Consider the following 24,267-nt stretch of genomic DNA (forward strand, 5'->3'; position numbering starts at 1 on the left):
GCCAAAAAGGCAGTAAAGGAACGGCAAGTGTAGGCGACAGTCAGCTTTAAGTTACTTTTTGCTGCCAGTGAGCGCATTCCACGGGTGTGTGGGATGTCGGTGCTTAGAAAGCAGGGAGCCACCAGAGGTCGATGGACCCCTTCATCTTACAGCTGGGGTGACCTGTACCTAGGGACTCTTATCGGGCAGCACAGCTGCAAATGCTCCACTCCCCAGCAGCCCTTAGGGGTCTGCGAGCTTTCTCTTCTGGCCAATCTAAGGTTGGTAAAATCTCCATTCAACAAATATTTGTTAAGCAAATTTATTGCCAAGCCTTCTACTCACCATGATGGCCTATAGTCCACCACAGGTGACCTGGTGTCCCTCTGGTGTGGCTGCTGAAGCGGGAGGAACTTCCTCACTCAAAAGCATTTTAGCTTCCCCGCTGGCTGCTTCAGCCCAGGGACGGGGAGCTCATCCCCTGTCATCCCTTGCAGTTTGACCTGAACCTCTCAAGAGCAGCCAATGGCCGCAAGAACGTGTCTGATGTTGGGCCTCTGGCAGTAACGTGGGGCTGTGGGTCCCTCCCCTGTGAGGCTGGGTGTCTTGATCGGGTTCATGAGGCTGGGGTGCGGCCCGGGGTTTCTGTTTGTTTCCTCCATCTTCTGCTTGTTGACGCACAGATGAACGGTTCCACTGTCGTGACCTACTTGGGAGCAGATGTAATATTCAAGCCGTGTGCTCTGTCTAGGGCACAGGGAGAGCTAAGTTTTGGTTCTCCATGGCCTCGAGGAGCTCCTGTCTTAGTTGGGAGGGGAAGCCAGAAACATCTGGAGGCTCCTTCATCTCAGCAGGCCTTTGGGGCTAAGTGCTGATGAGTTGGGGGAGTACAGGGCAGCAAGGAACTATGAGACTTTGGGGGAGGAGGTCAGAGAGAGAGCATTCTACAGAAGGAGCCACAGAGCGGGCTAAGTTTTGAGCTAATTGGGCTGCAGAGCTCTGGCTCAGGGGCGCAGGAGCCCCATGATCCGGGGCCGTGGCTGCAACCTGTTACCTCTGCTGCTTGGGTGGGTTAAGCACTTCGAATTTCTGCACCTGTAGATCAGGCCTTGAGACGTCTGTCTCTTCTGCAGACCAGGGATCTGGTGGCGGTGGGGGGGTGGGGGGGGTCCCATGCAAATCTTGGCTGGGACAGAGTACACCGAGGGTTAAGTGCCCAGGACCCTGGGGACGGAGCCTCACCTGGAAGCCTGGGTGCCTGTCCAGCTGCCGTGGGAGGCAGCCTTCAGCCAACAGCTATTTCGCCACAGGCTGCTGCCACTCGGGCATTGTAAGTGCTCGCCTGGCTCTCTGAAGTCCTCCCTTGTTTCCTTGGAATTCCTATCATCCTGCCCGTAGGGGTTCTTTGCTGTCTTAGGTGAAATTGCCCCCAATGAACCAGAATCTTTTGTTAAGGTACAATAGTAAGTCTGTCCCCTTAGACAGCAAGGAATGCTAATTGGTTGCTTAACTGTCCTCAAGATATCGGTGCCCAGAATGTACGGACACCCATTCTTTGTTACCGGTTAGATGGAAACTGCTTATGTAAGCCTGTAAAGCTTTGGTCCAGAAAGCAGGAGGGTGTTTGTGGAAGGTCAGAGTTTGGTGGCCTGCAAATGCTGTATTTTCTGCACACAGAGGTAGCTATTTAACCTCACGGTCCTTCAACTGACTTTTTCTAGCAATGTGATCCGTTTCCCACCCACCCCATACTTCCAGCTCCCCCACCGTGGCTGACCTGAAAGGTTTGAGGATTCTAAAAGGCTTTGGGGCCTCTCTTCCTCCAAACAGGGAAAGAGTTGTAAATGTGGTTAAGACTGAAATGCGGGAATGTGCCTTTTCCAACCCATATTACATGGTCTCTTGCTTGGAATTATAAAATTGGAGCTTGAGCACTGCCTCTCATTTGGAATGTCCCCATGCTGCCCTGTTTACCCGTTGCATGTTCTCTGACATTTGTGACATTGTTTTATCTCCCTGTCCAGTGACTCATAATTAAGGAAGTCAAAACTGTGCAATTAACACAAAACCTCCTTACTTGCCCTCTTCACCTCTGCCCCTCCACCCCCTGCCCTAGACACGAGCACCAGCCTGACATTTTCTATAAGTCTTTGGAAACTTTGATGTGTTTTGATAGGACAAGGCAGCCAGTTATCATCACCATCGCCTGGTTCCACTTGTTTAACCCCAAACGTCTATGAGAATCTTCTCCCAAGGGGTGGGAGGGGTGGGGGGAAGAAGAAAGAAAATCCCAGCTCTAAACGTGCAATCTGCCCACAGGAAGTGATTCACGGTACTCTATTCATGCAAACCTGATGGGGCAGGAGGTGGGAGGCTGGGAACCGGGTCTGGGAAAAGACAGCCCAGAGAGGATACTCAGACCTTAATGGTTTCTGCTTTGTGGAGGAAAGTGAAAAACAGAATGAGTAAGAGTCGTGTAATAAGAATTGTTTGTTTAATGAAGTGAGCTAATATTAAAGTTCGCCGGCAGATAAGAGAAATAGCAGTTGTCAGGGGAGGTGATGTTCTGGTGACCTGCCCTTTTTATTTTTTAAGGAGCAAAGATATTTCTCAGTCTTTTTTTGGGGGGGTGGAGGAGGTAGAGAGAGAGAGAGAGGGTGAACATGAGCAGGGGGAGGGACAAAGAGAGGGAGCAGCAGACTCCCTGCTGAGCAGGGAGCCCAGCGGTGGGGCTTGATCCCAGGACCCTGAGATCATGACCTGAGCTGAACCCAAGAGTCGGATGCTTAACTGACTGAGTCACCCAGGTGCCCCAGTATTTCTCATCTTAAGGCATTTGTTAGTGAGATCTTCACTTTAGCCCCCTCCCAGCCCTCCCATCTCCCTGCTGCACCTTCTGTAGAGAAAAGAATCCAAAGCCAAGATAATTATCTAATCATCTCTTTTTCCTTTCTGTTTGCCTTTCCCTCCAAAGTTAGACTTCTGAGGCTAGTAAAAATATTTCTTTCCCTAACTGCTCATTTTTGTTTCCCCACCTGGAGCATCACATCATCGGAGAGAAGGAATCCTTTCTGCTCTGGTTCCTTCTGTCTTGGGGGTATAGCCTGGCATTTTATTTTGTCTTCCCCTGAACTGAAAATACAGATTTGCCCCTTTCCCAAAAGCAGTTTGGAAACCGAGCCTCTAAGTGGTGGTCGTGGGAACAGTCCAGTGCGGGGCTGCAGGAGATCTGAGGCCAGAAGCACCCAGTAGAAAGAGAAGAGGTCTCTAAACACACCTGGATTTATGATTCTGTTTCAAGCTCCCTGTATTTTATGAGGTGAGCTTTAGGGGTGGGGGTTGTAATAAAAGCTGGGCCTAAGTGTACTTTTTGCCGTAAGCCCAACAGAACAGTGCCATAAGGGCTGTGAGTATCCTGAACCTTCCGTGAGTGAACTCTTGAAACAACAAACAAATGCTCTTCAGGCCTCATTCCACTCTGTGTGAATGTTAACTGGCAGAGTGAAATGGCCATCCAGAGAGTTCTGTGAAGCCTGGGAACTCTTCTTTCCCCTTCTTCCAGTAACCAGAGACCAACCCAGATCTCGAGCATCTCCCATTTGTGACCTAAAGCCCCTGCGATCCTGCTGATACTTGAGAAAAAGCAGCCTCCATCAAGCTGGTGCTTGGAGGGGGCGGGGGGAGTTTTAAAAAACCAAAGCTGTTAAATAGAAAGATTTCAAAAGCAACCGCCTCCTCCTCCTCCGAGATTTAACAACTTTTCTTTGCATGGGGGAAGGAAGGGGACCAGGACATTTATCTCCCCAGACCCCAAGGAGAATTTGATAATACAGTGAACACTGTTTTTGAGATCATAGGGAGCTGGGTTTGAGGGTGTAACACCCACATTCAAGGCCGCCCAGATTTTGCTGCTCTGGGCATGTCTTCCAACATCACATGTATCTTATACTTGTAAAGTGAGAGCAGGGTACCCACCACGTAGGACCCCTGTGTTCTGTAAGATAACGAGGGAGAAGTGCCAGGGAAACACCGGTGCTGAGGTAGGAATTGCTTCTATCCCTCACCCCTGACCTGTGTCAGAGCATTTCCTTATCCCTCCAGTTCTTCAGGGACCAGGGGAGTGAATTTGCCCCCAAGGGGACATTGGGCAGTATCTGGAGACACTCTTGGTTATCACAGCTGGGGTTGGAGGTGGCATCTAGTGGGCAGAGGCCAGGAATGCTGCTGAACACCCGACGGTGCCCAGAACAGCCCAATCCCACTACAAAGAATCATCTGGCCCCAAACATGGGGAGAGCTGAGGTTGATAAACAGTGGGGCTCGCTTTGTAGCCGCATGTGGAAAGCTTCCTGGTGTACGTGTGCTTTACAGATGATCATAATTAAGCCGAGCTTTCTCCATAAACCAGCCTTCTGTTTTTTCCCAGGAAGCACACATTCTGTGCCCACCCCTGGCCCCGGGGGAGGAAGGAAGCCCTGAGATCTCCATAATCTTCATGTGTTTCCCATAGGGTCCAGCCCCTTGTAGAGGGCAGGGCGAGGTGTTCCTCCGTTGAGGGTCTGCCCGGGAGGCTCTTCGAACAGCTGGAGCTCACACTCAGGGCTCATCTGCTTGGGGTGCCTGTCCTGGACCTGAGCAGAACATTCTGGAAGACGGACAGGGAGAGGGGAGTGCCCTACATACAGTGCGGAGGAGTGAAGGGGAGGCGAGGCACTGCTCTGGGGCAAAGCACAGAGGGGTTTGGCCTGGCATTTTATGGGGTGTTCCACCAAATTTGGCAGCCTGAAGCACCGGATATTATCCATGTGCAAGTTCAGATGGAAATTGGGTTGCTCCTGGTGGGAGGGTTCAGGGACTGGTATCAGGGATTGTGAAATCCTGTTTTGAGCCTCCTCACAGGCCAATCTAAACTGGAACATTCAAAACCGTGCTTATGCTTTCAGAACTGGCTGAGAACACGTGAAACTGGGCAAGAGCATGTGGTCCCTGTGGCAAAGCTCATAAAGAAACCTCAGTTATCCAGAGCCCACCTCCCCCCAAACCTCACCTAGCCAGCTTCCTTCTTTATGGCACCAAATGACAAGAACAGGCTGACATCGGACGTGCTTTTTCTTTCAACTCCAACCACCCAGTAGTGTATTCCGTGTACAGCTCAATTGTTTGTTTGTTTGTAACTTGTTTTATTTTGATATCATTTCAAGCCTCAAAAAGTCGCAGCAGTAGGACAGGAAGTAGTGCACGCATCCTTCCCCAGGGTCAGCAATTACTCCATCCCGTTTTTGAAGGTCCGTCCTCCTGATGAGTGAGATCTTCAGGCCACCTGAGATTCAGTACAATGAAGAAAGAAACAAAACACAGCATTTTGTTGTATTGGAATTCCCAAGGCAGGAAAGTGGACTTGTACGTATTACAGGCTTCCTGGCTACAGTGAACCAGTGCTGGGGGAGCCCCCTTCTCACTCTAGGTCCATTTGCTGGGTGAACTGGAGATGCTTAATTCAGCATTCTGTTCGCCCAGCCACGGGAGGAAGGGATTGGATAAGAGACTGTCGAGTCCCAGCTGTGTGTAGTTCTCCAGAGTGGGTTTTTAGGCGGACATTTGCTTAACCAGAGCTTCAGCTGGCCGGGACATTTTGTCCCCTGAATGTCAAGCCTCTGTGGTTTGTCACCCACAGCCAGGAGGCTCAGCACAAATCCCCCCTGCGCCCCACCCCCCAGCAGAAATTCTGTCCAGAACAAAGGATGCTTTGGTTTTAGCTGTGTTTACCAAAGGACGTGGATCCTGAGTGAACCCCCAAATCAGTTGACTCTCTCAGCAGGGGTGTTTTCTGGGCTTTTTGCATTTGCTGCTCCATCAGATAGTTTCCTGGGCCGTCCATGGCATGGAAGAGGGAAAGTCACGTTCTGATGTTTGCATGGTGTAAGGAGCAGCAGAGAGCGCGAACTCTCGGGCAGACCACTGCGGCCCAAGGGCCACATGGAACCCATGCTAGAGACCTTATAAGGTCTCTGGAATTTTTTTCTGCCTTCTTAGATGGTCTGCTGAGTGAGCACCTAACACAAACTTGAAGTCACTCAAGCCTTGCTTTTATTTTGTCCCGGAAAAACCAAACGAAACAAAGAAAACCCGCATATACTGCAAAGCTCAAGAAAAGCATAAAGATTTTATTGCACGTGGGTGGACACATAGATGATGGCTTGGCATGATTGTTGTCCAAGGGAGGGAGGTGAGGCCTCACCTCACTCGTGTGGGAGGGGAATCCATCGAACATTCAGAGCACATGGACTGGACCTATCGGCTGCAGCATCTGTATTCAGGGAAGTGTGGGTGTGGGTGTGGGTTTGTGGTATTAACTGGCAACCCCGGGATGGGAAATAGCCCCATTTTCTTACACTAAGATAGAGCAGATATTAGGGGGGAAATGTAAAGGTACAGAATAAATTGAGATGAAGTGGATACCAGAGGTTTGGTTTTTGGGTTAATGTGCTGATTGAACCACTTCAAAAAATTGACGGTAGTTGAGAAATTGCGGTGACTTCATATTCAATACAAACTGACTCTGAAAGCCTGTAGGCAGGTTGTCCTCCACAAACGGAAATTCAATCCTTCTGAAACGGTTAAGTCTTCTCTCCATGGCCCGTTCAAGGTCAGGAAATAGCCGTTATGCCCCATTTAGGGTTAAGGAAGAGAGAGTCGCAGAGCCTGACTTCACTTTATATCAACCCTGGGCCTTAGCAACGTTGGGAAACCCTGTGAGTGCTCTGCTTCTCCGTCAGGATGTGATGATAATGATACTTGCACGTTTCCCTGGAAGACCGGTGGTGGCGTATCTGTCAGCTAGTGTTGAGTAACAACCGCTCCCAAAAGCTCAGCAGCTTGAAACAGCCATTTTCGTGCTGACTCGGGCTTCTGTGGCTCACCTGGGTCTGGTGCCTTGTGCAGATCTGCTCCCCCTGTGTGAGATCCCGGGCCCCGGTGGAGGGGGCAGCTTCTCTGGGGGAAGCTCTTCTCAAGGCGAGGAGCAAGAGGATAAGCAGAAACACACGATGGCTCTTGGCTCTTCTGCTCATGTTCCATGGGCCAAAGCTAGTCCGTAGTAGCCTAACCCAAAGTCAAGGACCTACACCCACGGTGGGAAGAGCAGTGGTGCCATCCAGCAAAGGGCACGGATGCCGACAAGGTGACTAATTCCATCGGTCACCGAGAGACCAGCACGGTGCCTGGCATGTAGTAGTAGCAACTTCTGTCACTGTTGTTACCATTACTGCTTAATAGGCAGGTCCGAAAGGAAAGCTTATCTCTGGAAGAAGCTAGAAAGGTTAGTATTATGTGTGTTAAATAAAATCAGTTTCAACTGAGATAGGATAATGTTCACAGATTTTCTTTTTGTTGGCTTCCTCGGCTCATGCCTGGAATGTGGTAGGTGTTTAGTCAGTGTTGGCTGATTGCCTAGAGGTCGGTTTCCCTGATAGGCACGCAGTGGGGGACAGCAGAGGCCCTGCTTGCCCTCCCCCTCTCCCCCTTCTCTGCACTGGCCTGAGCTTGAGTCCTGGGCCTGCCGTACGCAGTTGCGGGACTTGGCGGCAAACCCCTTCGGTTCTCCGAGCTAGGTGGAGGTGGGGGGGTGGTGGGGGGGACTGGGGCCTGGCCATTTTTTGCATTCTCACATAGCAGCGGTGTGCCAGGCTCATGGGTTATGCCCAGTAGATCTCGACACGTTTCTGGAGCTTCCATGCTCTGCTCCCAGGCCTTTGCTGGACCCCCAGGTCCACATCCTCTGGTACTTTCCTTTGGCCCACGGCTGGCTGCGGGCAGCAGATCCCTGGCAGCAGAGGATGTGGATGGCATGTGGCGGGCGGTGGGCCCGGCCCACCCTGTCCCCCGGGAGCTCTCTGGCCTGCTCTGCCTTACTGTCGGCTCTGGGCTCTGGCCACGTCCTTGGCTGTGGCTCCCACCACCATTTTGGGACACTTTACGGGTCCCACTTGGAGCCAATGGGAGGAGACCTAATTTCCTGCCACAGGAAATGGTTCGGCTGGTGAAGAATATATTTAAGGATTAAAACCTCTGTCAGAGGAGCTGGAGAGGGTTGCTGGAGAAAGACTTGGAGGTCTCTCATCAGGAAGCCAGTGGGTGTGGGAAGAGATCTCCGTCAGAAACGGGGAGGAGGCCCAGAGGCCCGGCCTTGGGACTGTGTGCTTAGCCCCAGCGACTGGTTTTTGGGCCACAAGGAAGGACTGGGCCAGGGAGCAGAATGAGCCATAAATAGACCCTCTTCTGCATCTGAGCATGTTCATGGTAACATCGGCTCAGAATTAAGGCCTATTTATTGAATTTATTTAACATGGGCCTGGCGCCCTGTGAGCTTGTGAGAGGGCGTGTACTGGACACATCAGCTAAATCAGATCCAGCAGCTGAAACCCCTGATTCAGTATTCTGACTTCAGTAAGCATCGGTGAGGATTTCGAGTGGGACGGAGGGAGTGAGAAGGAATACGGCCAGGGCTGGCTCTGGGCAGCCCGGACTCGGAGCCAAGAGGAGTAGTTGCCGATGCACAAGAAGTCAAGGGCCCCGAAGCGGGGACATGGACCAGATGACTTCTGGAAAATCCCGCCAAGCCACACTGGTGGTCACGTGCTCATGAGCTGAAGAGCCATCGGGGCCCAGCCTGGCAGCCAAGGTGGCTGGTCTTTGGTCGTGGCCCAATGCAGACTGCTGCGTGATCCCAGGAGAGGAGCCTGGTGACTGGGACGCGCCGGTGTCCCGTCGTCATCACCAGCCTTGCCTTATCCCTTGGGGGCCTGGCACTGTGAAGGGTCCACTCTGAGCCGAGGAGCACAGAAGCCTTGCAGAAATTAGAAACACCAGGCCAATCGAAGCCTCTCTCTGGCTGGCCTGGCTGTGTCCCCAGCTGTCATAGCCGGGGAGGTGGGGGGGGGGGGCTGGTATTTTTGAGCTCCCTCTACGTTTATTGTGCTAGAAATCTATGCCAAAGGCTTTTTGCACCGAGGATGCTTGGATCTTTCCAGCAATCGCAAAAAGGGGCTTACATTTCAGATGCTAAAAGATGAAGACCAAGACCTGAGCCGGTTTGATAAAGTTTATACGGTTCTCGAGCACGGTCAGTCTTTGGATCCAGGTTTATCCAAGTCCAAAGCCCCAAAGCTCTTGCCGCCTTTTTTTGTTTGTTTGTTTCTCTTGAATAATAGTGTAACCGACCTACAACCAACCACACATATTTAAGTGAACAGCTTGAGAAATGTTGTCATCTGTATCTGCCTGTGGACCAACAGCCTTTAAACCCTCATCAGGCCCCACTCCCATCCCTCCCTCCAACCCCAGGCAACCACTGATCTGCTCCCTGTCACTTGAGAGAAGTTTCCATTTTCCCTTTATGTTACTCTGTAGTTTGACATCAGCGGAGTCCTGCGTGGCTTCTTCCACTGGGCGTAACTGCTTTTAGATTCGTCCGTGTTATGTGTATCGACAGGACCCTCGTTCTTCTGCCGAATAGTGTTCCTTTGTGTGGGTATGTCCCGGTTTGTCTGTCCGTTCACCTGGTGATCAGCATCGGGCAACTTCCAGTTTGGGGCTGTTACTGGTAGAGCTGCCGTGGACGTTCGTACGCAAGGTCGCAGATGCTTTCCCGTCTCTCGGGAAGCACTTAGTGGAATGGGTGGATCACGTGGTAGGTTTATGTTTTGAACTTTTGAAGAACTGTTCTGAACCTCCAAAGTGTTTTCCAAAGTAGTCAAACCCTTACACGCACCCACCGGCAGCGTGGGAAGTCCCAGGCCCTCCCTGACCTCGCCAGCGCGTCGCACAATCCCTAAGTGTAGCCATTTGAACAATTATGAGGTGGTGTCTCATCGTGGTTTAAGTTTGCACTGCCCTAATGACAAGTGGCATCGAGCATCATTTCGTGTGCCTGTTTACCATCCTTGTATCTTTTTGTGGAGTATCTGTTCAAATCATTTAAAATCAAATCAAACCCGTTTTTTTCTTTTGTTTTTATAGTCAGGTTGTTTGTTTTCTTCATATTGAGTTTTTGGAGTTCTTTATATACTCCAGGAGCAGGTCCTTTATCAGATGCAGGCTTTGCAAATATTTTCTTCCAACTTGGGGCTTTTTATTCTCTTGACGATGTTGTTCAAAGACCAGGAGGTTACATTTCGATGAAAGTCCAATTTTCCGGGACGCCTGGGTAGCTCAGCGGTTGAGCATCTGCCTTTGGCTCAGGGCGTGATCCCATCGGGCTCCCTGTGAGGAGCCTGCTTCTTCCTCTTCGTCTGCCTGTCTCTGTGTCTCTCATGAATAAATAAATAAATAAAATCTTTAAAAAAAGAAAGTCCAACTTACCAACTTCCTTTTTTAGTGGAATGTGTTTCTGTGGTGGTATCCAAGGCACATGTGCCTGGGCCAAGGTCACAATGATCCCTTCTTGTGTTTTCTTCTGGAAGGTCTATTTCCAGGCTTTGTAGTAGGACCCATTTCCATTCATTTTTGTATAGGGTGCAAAGTGTAGATTGAAGCTCATTTGTCTCGCATATGGGTCTCCAGTCATCCTAGCACCTTTGTTGAACAGACAATCCTCTCTCTACTCAATTGTCTTTGTCCCTTTGTTGAACATCAGCCTGTCCATATACACGCGACTATTTCTGGACCTCGTTAGGCTCCATTGGTGTGGTTCTCAGTGGTTTTGCCCTTAACACACTGCTTTGAAGTTACTGGGCTTGATCTTTAAAAACTTAATTGATAAATCACGTATACCAGTTGAAAAACTCAAGTCTCTCAATTTTTACCTTATTTTTATTATTTATTTCCAAGAGGGTGTTTTTGGTTTTGTTTTTGGTTTTGGTTTTGGTTTGTGAGAAGTGGGCGGGGGGAGAAGCAGGGGGAGAGAGAGAACCCCATCAGATTCCTGCCCAGCACAGAGCCCAACACGGGGCTCGATCCCACAACCCATGAGATCATGACCTGAGGTGAAATCGAGAGTCACGGGCTTAACCAGCTAAGCCACCCAGACGCCCCCCTAAGAGTTTTTTTTAGAATAGTTTGTAAATGTTCCGGTTTTAGGGTTGCAGTATCTTGTCCCTCTGAGAGAGTAGTTTTTGTTTCCTTTTGTTTGCAAGTTTCTCTGCTCCCTGCATGGTCTGAGACTTCCTCTTTCTCCCCCACTTATTTCTGTCTCTGTGCTTTCTGTTGGAGGCTTTCTTTAAAGGTCGGAAGATTCTGGTAGGCATCTGGTAGGCATTTAAGAGTGAAGCAGTAAAAAGCAGACTGAATGCTGGTTTGGCATTGGCAGGTGAGCTTCCCTGTAGGCTGAGCTGGCAGGAACAGGGCCGTTTTGTTGGAGGGGTTCCCCAAATGTCGGGATGGCGCGACTATGGGCTGGGCCGTTTGTTTCTCCACAGGTGAGGGTGGGGGCATGCACCTGCCCATCACTGTCCTGGGTACCGAGGGAGCAAGAGATCGTCCACAACAGCCTATCTCCAGCCCTCGCCTGACCCTAGCTGTGCCCCGGTGGTCCCACCCAGAGCCCCGCTCTCCTCCGGTTCATTTTCTGCAGAGAGCAGACCTGTCTCTCACACGCCCGGGGAGGGGGTGTCCTGTTTGAGGGGCTCAGGGAGGGGAGCCAGTCTCACTGTCTCTTCTGTACACTTCCAACCCATCCTCCTGTTTTCGCCTCAGCTGGAGAAGTGTGTGGTGCTTCCAATTCTTGAGTCTTTCCCGGGTTCTGAGGCACAAATGGAATCACCTTTTTTTGGCTTCCTCTGCTAGGTTGGCTTTGTTTCCGCTCATTCCACTCCGAGGTCTCTTCCCATTGGGCCGCCTTTCCGTGCTTGGGTGCCCTCTTCTCCTACTTGTTACCTTGGGCAGGACAGAGATAGATGCACCCTTGCCGTTGGTTGTATTTGGTGGAAGGACATTTCTTGCCCTCCCCTCTCTCCTCCCTTCCTCTGTTCCTCACCCCTCCCTTTCTGCTCTCTTCCTTCCCTCCACCCCCATGCCCCCTTTCCTCTCCTCTCCTCTCTCTCCTCCTCTCTCCCCCTTCCTCCCTGCCTGGAGCCTTTCATGCCATAATTCTTCAGGGAGACAGCCAAGCACTTTATCCTCGAGAGGAAACAGCCCATGAAATGCAGAAAGGATTGGCCGAGGAACTGGCAAACCGAAGTCCCCAACCTACAGGTGCAATAAACCTGTCCTCCGCCACCTCGATGCTCCTTCCCATCCCTCAACTGCAAAAACCCGTAGCGACCACATCCCAGCCCACCTCACACCCAGGCCTTGCTCCTCGTCACCTGCGATGTGCCAGAGCCGCATGTCTACACAGCCGCCCCATTTCTGCCTCAATGCCCTCGCAGGTCCCTGAGCAGGTGTGAATTCCTAGGTCCACTCCAGTCACTGTTGAGCAAGGTGCCCTGTTCTGGGGGCTTCCGAAGTCAGGGCTGGGCCCCTCCTCATCAAGAGCACCCAGAGCATCCTGTCCCCAGCACCTTCCCTTCCTAAAGGCTCCGGCCCAGGTACAGAGTTGTCAGAAGCTTGGCCTTTGGTCACGCTCCTGGGCTGTCTGCCCCGTGGAAGCTGAGACCCGGCTCTTGTGTCGTCCCTTGCCACCCCGCCTCTTGCCCTGTATTATTGTTATTTTTAAAAACAAGAGGGTCACCCCCTTCAATCACAGGTTGGGGGGGGTGGAGGGCTCCCTCCGTAGCCACAACCCTCCCTCGCTGCGCACCGGAGCCCTTCCCCAGGGCCTCCCCCTGGAGAGGCAGCCACAGTGCCCAGCTGGCTCTTGGCTGGGCTCTTGTCAACGTCTGAAGAGTGAACGTGGCCACGGCCCTCATCTGCAGGCTTCGCAGGAGAGTGGGAGCAGCTGAGTAACTTTCCCTCCACTCATCACTTCCCACCCTCCGTCTCCTCCTCAGCCCTATAACTCACTCCATTTGCCCAGGGCTCCTGAGTGCACAGCACTAACACCCGCCCATGGGGTGGTGCCTCCCAGGGCACTTCCAGGGGGTACTGAGCTGCACGGGTGGGGGGAGATGTTTGCATTTTACAGATGAAGCAGCTGACAGGGCGTCCCACAGACCTCAGGCCTTGCCAGGGTCTCCCGGCTGGGAGAGGAGAACCCCATTTTGACCCCAGGCTGCATGACCCCACATCCCATAGTCGTCCTCTACCTGGGGGAGGCTGCTGGGGTGGGGGGCCAGCGAGTCCCAGGCTGTCCTTTCTTGTTCTGCGTGGTAATTACTGTGTTTTGGCTGGAGGGGTTCCTTGGTTCGGGGCCCCACGGGAGGGAGGTAATTACATCCTTTGAGACGCCCTCCGTCAGCAGCTCCCTGTCAATCCCTGTAACTAAGACTTGCTCTAACCTTTGTCCCTTCCCTGTTCCCAGGCCGGTGGCTTAGAGACTTTGATTGGATTCCCATCTCTCTCTCTCTCTCTCTCTCTCTCTCTCTCTCTCTCTCTCTCTCGTGCTTCTGGTTTGCATCTAGCCAGGCCTTCCCTCACAGAGTGCCCATAAATTCTGTTGATTCAGGCAAATGGGTGCCCTCAGTCCTGGCTGGGGGCAGAGGGGAGGGAGAGCTTGCAGATGCTTCTCCACTGGCCCCACCCAGCTATTAAGAAAAGTTGCACCCACTGACTGGTGGGATGGTGGCCTGGATGGGCCTTCTTGGAGGGAGAGGAGTCCCGCCGCCGTTGTGTACCTCTTTATTCACGTGCACCTCTTTATTCACGTGCACCTGCACTTGTCATCCAGCCCCATGGCCCTCCGTCTTGTCCCGGCTGCCTGGATTCTCACAGGGCCTGTCTTGTGTCACACCCGTGCACACACTCAGCTTAAACATCTTAGGGACTCCCTCTGGCTTTTAGGAAAAAGGCTCCTGAGGCCCTGTAGAGCCTGCCCTGCCCACTCCCATTCCCAGTTCTCACCCCCTCTCCTCCCCAGTCGCTCTGGCCTTCCTTCTGTTCTCCCTCCTTCCTGTATTTTCCACCCTTCACAGGGCCTTTGCACGTGATATTCCCCCTACTTGGAACGCCCTCCTCCCACACCCTTTTGCCTCGTTAGTTCTTATTTGTCCTTCAGACTTTCAGGCCAACCATTACCCACGCAGAGATGCCCTGTCCAGCCCGTCAGTAAAGCAAGGTCCCCAGGGTCATGGGTGTCCCTGTGCTTTTCCTTCAGAACACTTGCATGGTTTGCGACTGCAGCTGCGTATGATCGTTTCATTAATACTGATCTTGTCCGTTGCACTAGAAGCTCCGTGGGAGCAGGGACCACTTTGTGGTCTGTTTGTGACATCTCTTCCCTCACCACTGTGTCCCCTAGTGCCCATAATAGGAGCTCAGAAAATATTTAAATGCCTGTGTGAACAGGACCCCTCACCCGTCTGATACTGTTGTGCTCTTCAGAAGCCTCCTGCCTCCCCACCTTACTCAGGGCCGTCGGCGTACCTGCCACTCCCGAGCTCCCAGCCGCCCCATCCTGTACCACTGCTCGGCCTGCCTTTCTTTGCATGCACATCACCTGGGGGGTTTTGCAAAGAGGAAGGCTCTGACTTAGTAAGTTGGGGAAGCCTCTGAGATTCTTCCTTTTTACAAACTTCTGTGGACCCGTACTGCCGGTCGGGGACCACGCGTTGGCCCGGCCTGAGAGGTGGGGGCGCCAGGTCACAGCTGCTCAGAGGCCAGGTCAGCACAGAGGACGTCGTTTGCACAGGGACAGGGCACAGTCGTTGGCAGTGGTGTTCGGTCCAGCCGGGCTGGGGACAGTTGCAAAACTGAGCCTGATATAGAATTGGAGGCTGTGTTCGTGCTCAGCTTATGCACCATCCTTCAGGCCTTAGCTCTGAACTGGGGGGGTGGGGAGGGCTCTATGGATGTGACCCCTGCAGACGACCCTCCACCGGAAAGGGATTCCTGAGAGGTTGGCATATGTTAAACCGTCCAAAATTGTCTATAATTGCCCTCCCTCCCTCCCTCCTTCATCACAAATACCAACTAAAGGATTTTTGCTGTTTTCTGACATGGAGTTGGGGGTAATAACCCTGAGTGAGTGTTGGGAGGGGTCAGACACAGCCTGTGGTTTGTCACCTCACAGCATCACTGCCGTCCTCACGCAAACACTTACCTAAAGTTTTTTTGCTCAGTCCTGACCCCCTCGGCCCAACCCGTGGACCTTCTCAGAATGTGATTCAAGTGCTGTTTCCTTCACGTGGGGGGTTGAGGGCTGGAGAACCCACTCCGGGGCCCGGTGCGGTCAAGGTCCACCCTGCCAGCCTGGGGAGGCCCTGGGAGGCCCTGGGCCTTCCTTGGTGGGCCTCTGTGTTCCTCTCCTGGGATCCCCGCCAGCGCCAGCTAACAGGATTCTCTGGTCCCCGGGTCCTGTGCGGGTCAGAGCACTGGGGGGAACAGCGGGGAGGGCTTCCTGAGGCTCTTCCAGCAAGCTCCCTGGAGGCAGCCGTGCGGGCTCATTTTGGGGGGAACGCAAGCCAAATCCACTCTGCTGTTTCTTTTGGCCCCTCACCGTCCCGACAGGTCCCTGGATGGCCGGCTGCAGGTGTCCCATCGGAAGGGGCTCCCGCATGTCATCTACTGCCGCCTGTGGCGATGGCCCGACCTGCACAGCCACCACGAGCTGCGGGCCATGGAGCTGTGTGAGTTCGCCTTCAACATGAAGAAGGACGAGGTCTGCGTGAATCCCTACCACTATCAGAGGGTAGAGACCCCAGGTAGGCGCCGCCTCTCGGTGGTGGCGGTCGGGGGTGTCTGCGGCCACCTGCCTGTCCTTCCCCTTCCCCGGGTGCAGGGCTGCCGGGCGCACGTACGGTGCTCGGAGGGCTCTGATGCCAGCCTGGCCTTGACACTGATCTGCCTCTGCTCTTCTGGAAAGTTCTACCTCCCGTGTTGGTGCCACGCCACACAGAGATCCCGGCCGAGTTCCCCCCGCTGGACGACTACAGCCATTCCATCCCCGAGAACACTAACTTCCCCGCGGGCATCGAGCCCCAGAGCAATATTCCAGGTAGGCCCCGGGGCGTGCAGGCCGCCCCCCATCTCTGCGGGCCCTCCTCGGCCGTCCCCCCTCTGCACACAGCACTGGCCCGAGGGCCCCTGACTCAGACCCGCACACCCGTTGGGAGAGGACCCGTGGCTTTGGCTCCGCGCGCGCTAATGATGCTTTCCTTGGCACGGCCGGCGGCGGCGTGACCCTTCCGCCCGGGCTCCGTGCAGTCATTTATTTTGGAAGCGGAAATAGCAGCGCTGTGTTTCTCTCACCGCCCTCGCGGGCCGGGCCGAGGCTGGAGTTTGAGCAGGATCCCCCCAAGGGTCTGGGGGCCCGCAGAGCCTTGGGGGAGCGGAGGGGGAGCCAGGGCCGGGCAGCCAGTGCGGAGAAGGGGCCCTGAGTAGGTAAGCCTGGCGTGGGCTGCAGCCTGGGTGGGGGCGGAGGCCGAGTGGACTTTTTCCTGCTGGGGGAGCAAGGGGGCTCAGCTGTCAGTGCAGATGTTTTTGGAAGCCCCTCATTTACATGCAAATAATGAGTGAATCACCAGCACCAGGGCGGCCAGGAAAACTGCTTGGCAGCTCAGGGGCTGGTCCCAGCCTAGGAATCCTGCTGCCTGCCTTCCCGAGAGTGAGAGCAGGGAGAGCGCTCCGGCTTGGAGGAGCCTCTCGCCCCGCGTGAGTGCTCTGTGCAGAGCCAGGTTGACCACAGGCCCGTGCGTGGGGGCAGAGCGTTCAGAGCCCGGCCTTTCCGGGTCCTTCACAGGTGGCTCTGGCCCCCCGGGGTGAAGGTCACTGGGCTCACTGAGCAAACCTTAGGGAGCTAAGTCACGATCTGGGGTCCTCCAGAGAAAGGGATTGCAGCCGCTGCTGTCATTGAACGTGCAGCGTGCTGGGGAAGCCAGGATGTCCCCTAAAGGGACGACGAGGAACAAGGTGTCTGTGCAAGAGTAGATGGCAGAGCCAAGGGGCAGCATGAGGCGTGTGCCCTTGGGAGGAGAGACGGGTAGGGCTGAGGCAAGTGCACGGCCTCCCTGGAGCGGTGGGCTTAGCCCCGACCTTCCAGGATGGGGAGAAGTTAGCTGGGCAGAGGCTCTAGGAACAGGCGTGTTAGCCTGGGCAGTCAGGGCAGCGTGAGCAAAAGTGGTCGCAATCCAGGCAAGGAACTGGGGGTCAAAGGGCGTGAGGACCCCTGGGTCCAGGGGCTGGTGCCCTTGTTCTGGGGCCCACAGTTCCTCCGGCACCTGCTGCTGGCAGAGGGGTGTGGACGCGTGATGAGTGCAGTGAGGGCCTCGGAGCCAAACCACGGAGGCCGCTCAGTGAACCACCTTTCCTTCTGATTCCCAGAAACCCCACCCCCTGGCTACCTGAGCGAAGATGGAGAGACCAGTGACCACCAGATGAACCACAGCATGGACGCAGGTCAGTCCTAACCCTGAGTGCCTGCCCTCCCCGCCCCTTGCCTCTCCCCCTCTATCCCGCCTTTGTGGAGCAGCCCCTGTGTGCCTGGTTATGTGCCGGGCGCTGGGGGGGAGAGGAGGGGCCTGAGCTGCTCTCAGTTTTAAGGAAGACAACTGGCAGTTACCGTGCCATCTCCTGTATGCCCTGATGGGGGACACCTGTGGCATTGGGCCCCAGGGAGGCCCACCTGCCCCAGCCTGGGGAGGCGGTGTCGGGGGTGGGCAAGTACCTTACCGCATAGGTCTCTCTTGAGTCTTGGAGCCGGTGGGTGTTGGCCAAGCCATGAGGGCAGGCGAAGGATATGCCAGGCAGAGTCATGGCAGGTGGGTGTGAGGGGGTGTGGGCGGGACAGCCCGGTGCATTCCGGGGTGGCGAGTGCCCAGCGTGGCTGGAAAGTGGGGACGAGGCAGGAAGACCATCATCATTCAAGGCTTCAAGTGTGGCCGGGAGTCACTTCAGGCTTCACGCAGAGTCTGTGCCCCACTGAGACGTTGCTGGCAGTGGGGTGGTGGGTGGGCTCGAGCACCGACACAGTTCAGGAGAGCCCGAGTCCTCCAGGAGGCAGGGTCCTCGCCGGTGGAAGCCCCCGAAGCATCTATTTTTGTGCAGGGACCAAACACGATCTGTGTATTCCTGCCACGAGGGCCCCAGCCCAGTTGTCTCCAGCCACATCTCCAGATGTTCCCGCGTCATTTGTCATGGGACCAAATTGGCTCCAAACCAGAGGCTCCTTGAATTGAACCCCAGCTGCCACATGGAACGTACACCGTGTTGCGTGTGGCTGGGCGAGGAGGAGGGGGAGGGAGGAGGGGGGAGCCGAGCAGATGTTCCCTCCCAATGGTAGGGGCGTGCCTGGTGCACAGGGAGCCGCTACCTGCAGCAGAGCCCCCCGCCCTGCACACGGCCCCAGACGGGCTGTGCAGATCCAGAAAGAAGCACGAGGGAGACGTGCCCGTTCGTCGTAAACACAGTTGCTCCATGCCCAGCCGGGTGTCGTGGCACCTGGGGGTCTAGCGCACGGCCCGCGAGGGGGTGGCCTGAACCCGCTGGCATGCGTCGACGGCCTCCTGCGCTGAGGCCAGCAGCCGCTTCGGGCTCGCAGCTCCGAAGAGCTGGCGTGGGAAGAGGTGGGCCCAGCAGCATCTCTTCAGATGCTGCACTGCTCTTCTCGCTCTTTCTCTCCCCTCCTTGCTGTCCCTTCTTTGTGGAATGATGACTGTTGCTTGAGAAAGAGAGAGAGAGTCTGAGTACAGAATGTGCAGCCAGCCGCGCCCCCTCCTCGGCTCTCCACCCGCCCCCCACCTCCCCTTCCCTCCTTTCTGCCCCGTTCTCGCTGTCCCCTCGTCGTTTTCCCTCTCCTCCCATCAGTGGACCTGCAGGGCCCTGTGTGGACATCCGTGATCTGTCAGTCATAGACATGGGGCTTTAGGGACTTTAGGGACTTTAGGGACCCCCCCCTCCCCCAGCCAGTGGGTGGATGGGTGGGGGTCTCCAGCTTCCCCTCTCTTCTTGACTCAAAGTTGTCCATTTGGAAACCAGTCAAGTTGCTGTCCCGGCAGCTGAGATGTGACAGTGTCCTAATTGGGGTCCAAGGACCACCTTGTCTGGCCCTGTGTGCCCCCCAGACACACACCACATGCCCTTCCAGGCCAGGCCTTCGCGGACCCTCTTGTGATTTGGGTTGCCACAAAACGGGAAACCAGCATGTATTGAGCGCCTGCTGTGTGCAGTCACGGTGCAGTCACTTGTATATGCTCGACCACACTTCACGCCTACAAATCACACAATAGATGGTCGTATCCCCGTCTTATACCTGAGAAGGGGAAGAAAAAAATCAAGGCTCCGAGAGGTTAGACCACTTTGCTAAAATCCCGTAGCTGACACTGCTGTCACCCAGCCGGACTCCAGGGCGGTCGGGGAGCCCTTACGCTCCAGGACTCTTCGACCTCCCCTGGTGGATGGGGCTCTGGGGGAGCAGAGAAGCCCATGGCTCATGCCTCACCCCAGGGAGGTTGGAGCTGAGCTGGGGAGCAGGAACAGACCCGCACGAATAGCCCACGGCACCTGCGTGGGGGGCCCGAAGGGGGGGCGTGCACCCCACGGGGCTGTGACTGCAGAAGGGCTCCGCGGCCCCTGGGGCAGGGACGGGATGAGCCCCGCATTTCCAAAGGCCAAGGCTGCGCTTCTCTCTGGGAGTGCGGGCTGGACAGGAGGTGGGGGGCAGGGGGATTGGTAGCTTGGGCTCCAGGCCTCGGGCAGCACGTCCTGCGTCTTCAGGCAGCAGAGGTGCAGCCTTCCTGAGGCAGCTCGAGCATCCCGAGACCCGGGGAAGGGGCCAGATTGGGGTTCCGGGCCAGGTGGGCAGCTGCAGCCCTCTCTGTGCTGCTGGCGGCCTCGGAGCGAGGCTGGGGTGAGGGTCGTCCCTGCCGGGGCGTTTTCCTGGGGGCTCTGTGCCCTGTGCCACGGGCTCGGGTGGGGCCCTCACCCCATCGGGTTCCGGGGACCCCTCTGAGGTGGTCTGCTCATGCCTTCATCCCACGGGTAAAACCTGGGACCCAGGGAGGGAGGGTCAAGCAAGGACACGGCGTCGGGGCTCCTGCAGGGCCTTGGAGGCTCAGCTCAGGGTTTTCTTCCTGCTGCGTTGAGCTGCCCCATCTTGAGGCAAGCGTTCAGTAATTTGGCTCTCTGAGCCAAGAATGTTCTCTTCGTTCTCACAACTGTGTCTCATCCCGCAGGTTCTCCAAACCTCTCCCCGAATCCGATGTCCCCAGCACACAATAATTTGGGTAAGTATCTCCTCATCTATGGGACTGTCACCCCCTCTAGCTGCAGCGCTGGCTGGTGGCCCGTGAGGGGAGGGGACCCTGACTGCGAGGCCCCGCTCCATCAGCTCAGCTCAGCCTGTCAGGTTTCTGGTTACAGTGATTCTGGGGTCACCCACAGAACAGAGTAACCTAAGAGCAGCGGTGGCAGGAATAAGGCGACCATGTGCCGGGTTTGTATTTCCCCTGGGTGGCAGTCAGACGTGAGTGAATGAAAATCCCCCAAACCTTGTGCTCAGGAGCCGAGAATCTGTGGTCAGCCAAGCATACGTGTGTGGTTTGATGCAAAGCCACGGGCGGCAGTGCGGACTCCAGCCCCCTGACTTTGGTCGACTGGTTTCAAGATACACTTACTTGGATTTTATCTGAGTATTTCGTCTTATAATGATGCACTTTTTATTTGAAACAGCAGGATGCAGGGAAATCGGGGCGGAGAGGGAAAGCACAATTGCCCATCATCTCCCCGCCCGCCCACGCTGTTGTATCACGGTCCTTCTGATGCTTGCACATCAGGCGTGTGTATTTTGTGCCTTGCCAGTGGAGATCACAGGGTCCATCCATTCTTTTCATTCTTGTTATTTTGGAAATGCATTTCCATATTTAGACGCCTCCTCTCTCATCCTGTCTCATGATGTTTTGGAGCAGCTGGCCCACGTCTCCGTGGCCATCCCTTCGGCCGTTGGACTTCCAGGTCGGTTGTTGTGAGATTGGCTTCTGTGCTCCAGGAGTGGGGTCTGCAGAAACGCTCTGAACAAATGAAACATCCATTCCATTCTTATTGAGGGGATTTTTTTTTTTTTTTTTTCTAACGTGCTGGTCTGGTAGTTTTAGAAAAATGTGAGTTTGATTTCATTTTGGCCTTTACTGCTGGGCTTTGATTTGTGGCTCAGGAAAAGAAAGAGTTAATACCCAAGCTCTGTGAATCAGTGGGGGTGGGGGGTGGAGGGCGAGGTGGGGGGGAGCCTGGTTTTTATTCCCAGTTGCTCCCAGTCCTTGACTGATAGCATCAGATGAAGAAAAGCATTTAGAACATTGGGAGATGCCTGAGACCGCTTTCATACAGACTGACAAGTGGGCAGTGTGAAAATGTGACTTTGGGCGAATCTGTTCTAACATCTTTGTAAAATAATATCGCTGTGAGTGTTGGGCTTTGCAGAGGGAAGGTCACATTCCTGACGTGAAAGGACCGATTGAGTTATTAAAAACAAACTCTGAAGGCTAGAAGCTGTGTTAACACTTGAGAAATTAAGGCCAAGACTGTGAGCTTGACTCCGAGTTCCCAGCTTTTGAGGTCAGCTGGCTTAGATTTAATTTGGGGGCCCTTTTTACTACCCACCTCCACCCCCGCCCCATGGCCAAGGCAGCCCTGTCGTCGGTCGGTCGGTCGACAGACTCTGGAACAAAGCCCTTGCCTTTGAAGCCATGCTGCCTGACTCAGTGGTTCCAAATGAAAGTTGTCCCACGTGGTTGCTTGCTGTGGTTTCCCTTCTAGATTGTGTGGACCAGGGTGACAGGATGGTTTTTGAACATGGACCTGGGGCAGAAGTGTCCCATTGACTCAATCCTCCCTCCCTGCTGCCCTGGTCCTCAGGCCCCTTATCTGAGGGTTGAGAATTCTTAGGTCACTTCTCCAAAGGAAGGAATAGCCCCCAAGCCTGGTAGTGCGGAGTAGGGGCCAGTCTGCTGGGAACACCTGAACGGGAGAACGAGTCAACTGATGGGTCGGGGTTCAGATTCCTCCCTGCCTGCAGGGCCCCAGTACCTCCCACCTTCACCCATTCAAGACTATCAGCTTCATCCCTACCTAGACAAATCTTACAGACTCCTGGCATCCTAGCTGGAAGGGGCCGGATGACAGTGACGATGGTGGCAAACATTCCTTGAGAACTTACTGTTTACTGAGTGTTGCACAGGGCACTTTGCGTGTGTTAACCAGTGTCCTTAACCACTTGTAAGATAACAGTATTACAATGTTTCAGTCTCCTGATTAGGAAGCCAAAAAACAAGACTAGTTACCTAATTCCTGCCAACTCACACAGTTAGGAAAAGGGGAAGCTCTGAATCCCGGCCTCCGGGATCCAGATTACATGCTTCCATCTGCTCCCATCACTTAAACCAGCTCCCCCATCACCACCTCCTTCTCAGAACAAAGCTCCAGGACGCTTACTGACTTGTAGCTGAGGGCAGTTGTCAGGTTGAGGACCCTGGGTGGGAGCTCTGCCGACCAGCCTGTGTCTTCCTCCCTCATTGGTTCCCCAGGTGTTTCTCCCAGTCAGTGAGTGTGAGTCCAGGTGGGGGGGTGGGGGGGGCGGGGGTTGAAGGGGAATGAATGATGCTGTGGCCTTGGGGATCAATATGGGGATCAATAAGGCAGGACTAAATGTAATTTTAAAACAATTTTAAAACTGGGTGCAGTTGAAGTAGGCGGAGAGGCCAAGGAAGCAGTGGTGGCATTCCAGTGGGGACATGCCTCCAGGCTTGCCAGTGTCCCTGTTTCATTCATTCAGTCAACTTCACTGTGTTTCCTAGTCGGTACTGACCCTGGGGATCCACGTGACCACTCACGGTCTTACGGGCGGGCGGGAGGTATCTGCGTCCCCACTGCGATGCACTGTGCCAGGGGTGCAGGCGTAAGACAAACCATATAGGCCGAGGAGGAAAGTGCCAGATGGGGTAGGAAAGACGACAGAGTTGTGGTGACATGTGTGAGTTGCACCCAGCAGGACAGGTGGGACGCTGTGAGGCTGAGAAGAAGGGAAGGACATCACAGATAGAGGGAAGGGCATGAAAGGCCAGGGCAAGCTCAGAGGAGAGCTTGGCGGTATAGTTGGTTGGGATGAGGAGCCAGATGGGGCTGCCAAGGCTGTGGGGCACTGAGAAAAGAGCCCTGAAGGCCATACTTTAGTGATTCCCTTCTTGCCTACAAAAAAAGTCATTGGCCGGGGCGGGGAGGGGGTTGTTATCTGATGACAGCTTCATAAAGATGAATCTGGCCACTTTATAGAGGTAAAGGTCTAGAGGAAATGGCTGGTGGCCAAACCCCACTACCCTCCCCCATAAATCAAAAAAAAAAAAAAAAACCCACCTTAGGAAGCTGTTTTGGAGAGATGGTGGCAGGGCCGGGAGGGGCACTGAGAGAGGGCGGCGGGCCTGAATCCGCGGGCGCTTATCGTCAGCCAGCCTTAACTGGGAAGCTGCGGAGGCGGGACACCCAGGAGCTGGGATGGGCTGGAGTGGGAAGGTGCCTGTGGCCATCAGGACAGAGGTTGGGTCTTGCTGCGCACACTTGGGAGCTGTTAGCCTGTGGGCAGCCTTTCCCAAAGTGGGCTCAGGGGGACAGGGTGTTGTCATCACCTGAGTTTGGAAAGCCTTGTGCCGTAGCCTCTGAGCAGTCCTTTGCCCGTGGATCTGCTGGAACGCTTTGCTCTTACAACCTGCCGACCATCTGTGGGACTGCTCCCCGGAAACGCTGACAAAGGTTCGGCTGAATCCTGGGAGTGGATGAATTGCGAGAGGGAAACCCAGCTCAAGAAGGAAAGAAGGCCGGAGAGGGGCTGCCTCGGCAGCAGGGAGGGAGGTGGAAAAGGCTGAAGGTCAGGGTAAGGCCGGGCCCCCGCAGCGAGAGCGGAGGGAGGCCAGTGGGCAGGGGGGCAGGAGAAGCCCCAAGATGACATCGGGAGTTCGGGCACTGTCTGAGCACTTATGGGGGGTGGGTGGAGGTCAGTCAGTGGTATGCACGGGGCAAATACAAGTCAGGATGACAACAGAGCAGGATGGGACATCTCAGGACATCGGATTATTTCCTGCAAAGAAATGATGCAGGGAGAGAGAGAACAGGACGTCTGGTTCGTTCCTCATTTCCTTCCCACTCCAGGCAAGAGGAGGAGGCTCCTGCCACAGCGAGGCCCCTTCTGGCGCTGGGACGTGGGGCAGGGCCCTGATGAGTGACTGGGGGCCAGCTCAGCTCCTTGTCACAGGCCGGCTCCGGGGAGACCCGGCA

The 24,267-nt window shown here is 54.7% G+C and overlaps 1 protein-coding gene across 3 annotated transcripts in view; it reads left to right on the forward strand.

The window, feature by feature from the left end:
- SMAD3 (SMAD family member 3) overlaps positions 1-24,267 on the forward strand; it is a 117,819-nt gene that overhangs the window by 76,683 nt on the left and 16,869 nt on the right. For 2 of the 3 annotated variants that reach the window (XM_072809334.1, XM_072809335.1), the window contains exons 2-5: positions 15,520-15,713; positions 15,875-16,006; positions 17,332-17,406; positions 20,181-20,231. In XM_072809334.1, the coding sequence (XP_072665435.1) occupies positions 15,520-15,713; positions 15,875-16,006; positions 17,332-17,406; positions 20,181-20,231 (452 nt within the window). Of the gene's footprint in view, positions 1-15,519; positions 15,714-15,874; positions 16,007-16,248; positions 16,393-17,331; positions 17,407-20,180; positions 20,232-24,267 lie in introns of those variants that run through there. The other variant, XM_072809336.1, reaches the window with a different exon arrangement.

Source organism: Canis lupus, chromosome 32, assembly GCF_048164855.1.
Source record: "Canis lupus baileyi chromosome 32, mCanLup2.hap1, whole genome shotgun sequence".
NCBI lineage: Eukaryota > Metazoa > Chordata > Mammalia > Carnivora > Canidae > Canis > Canis lupus.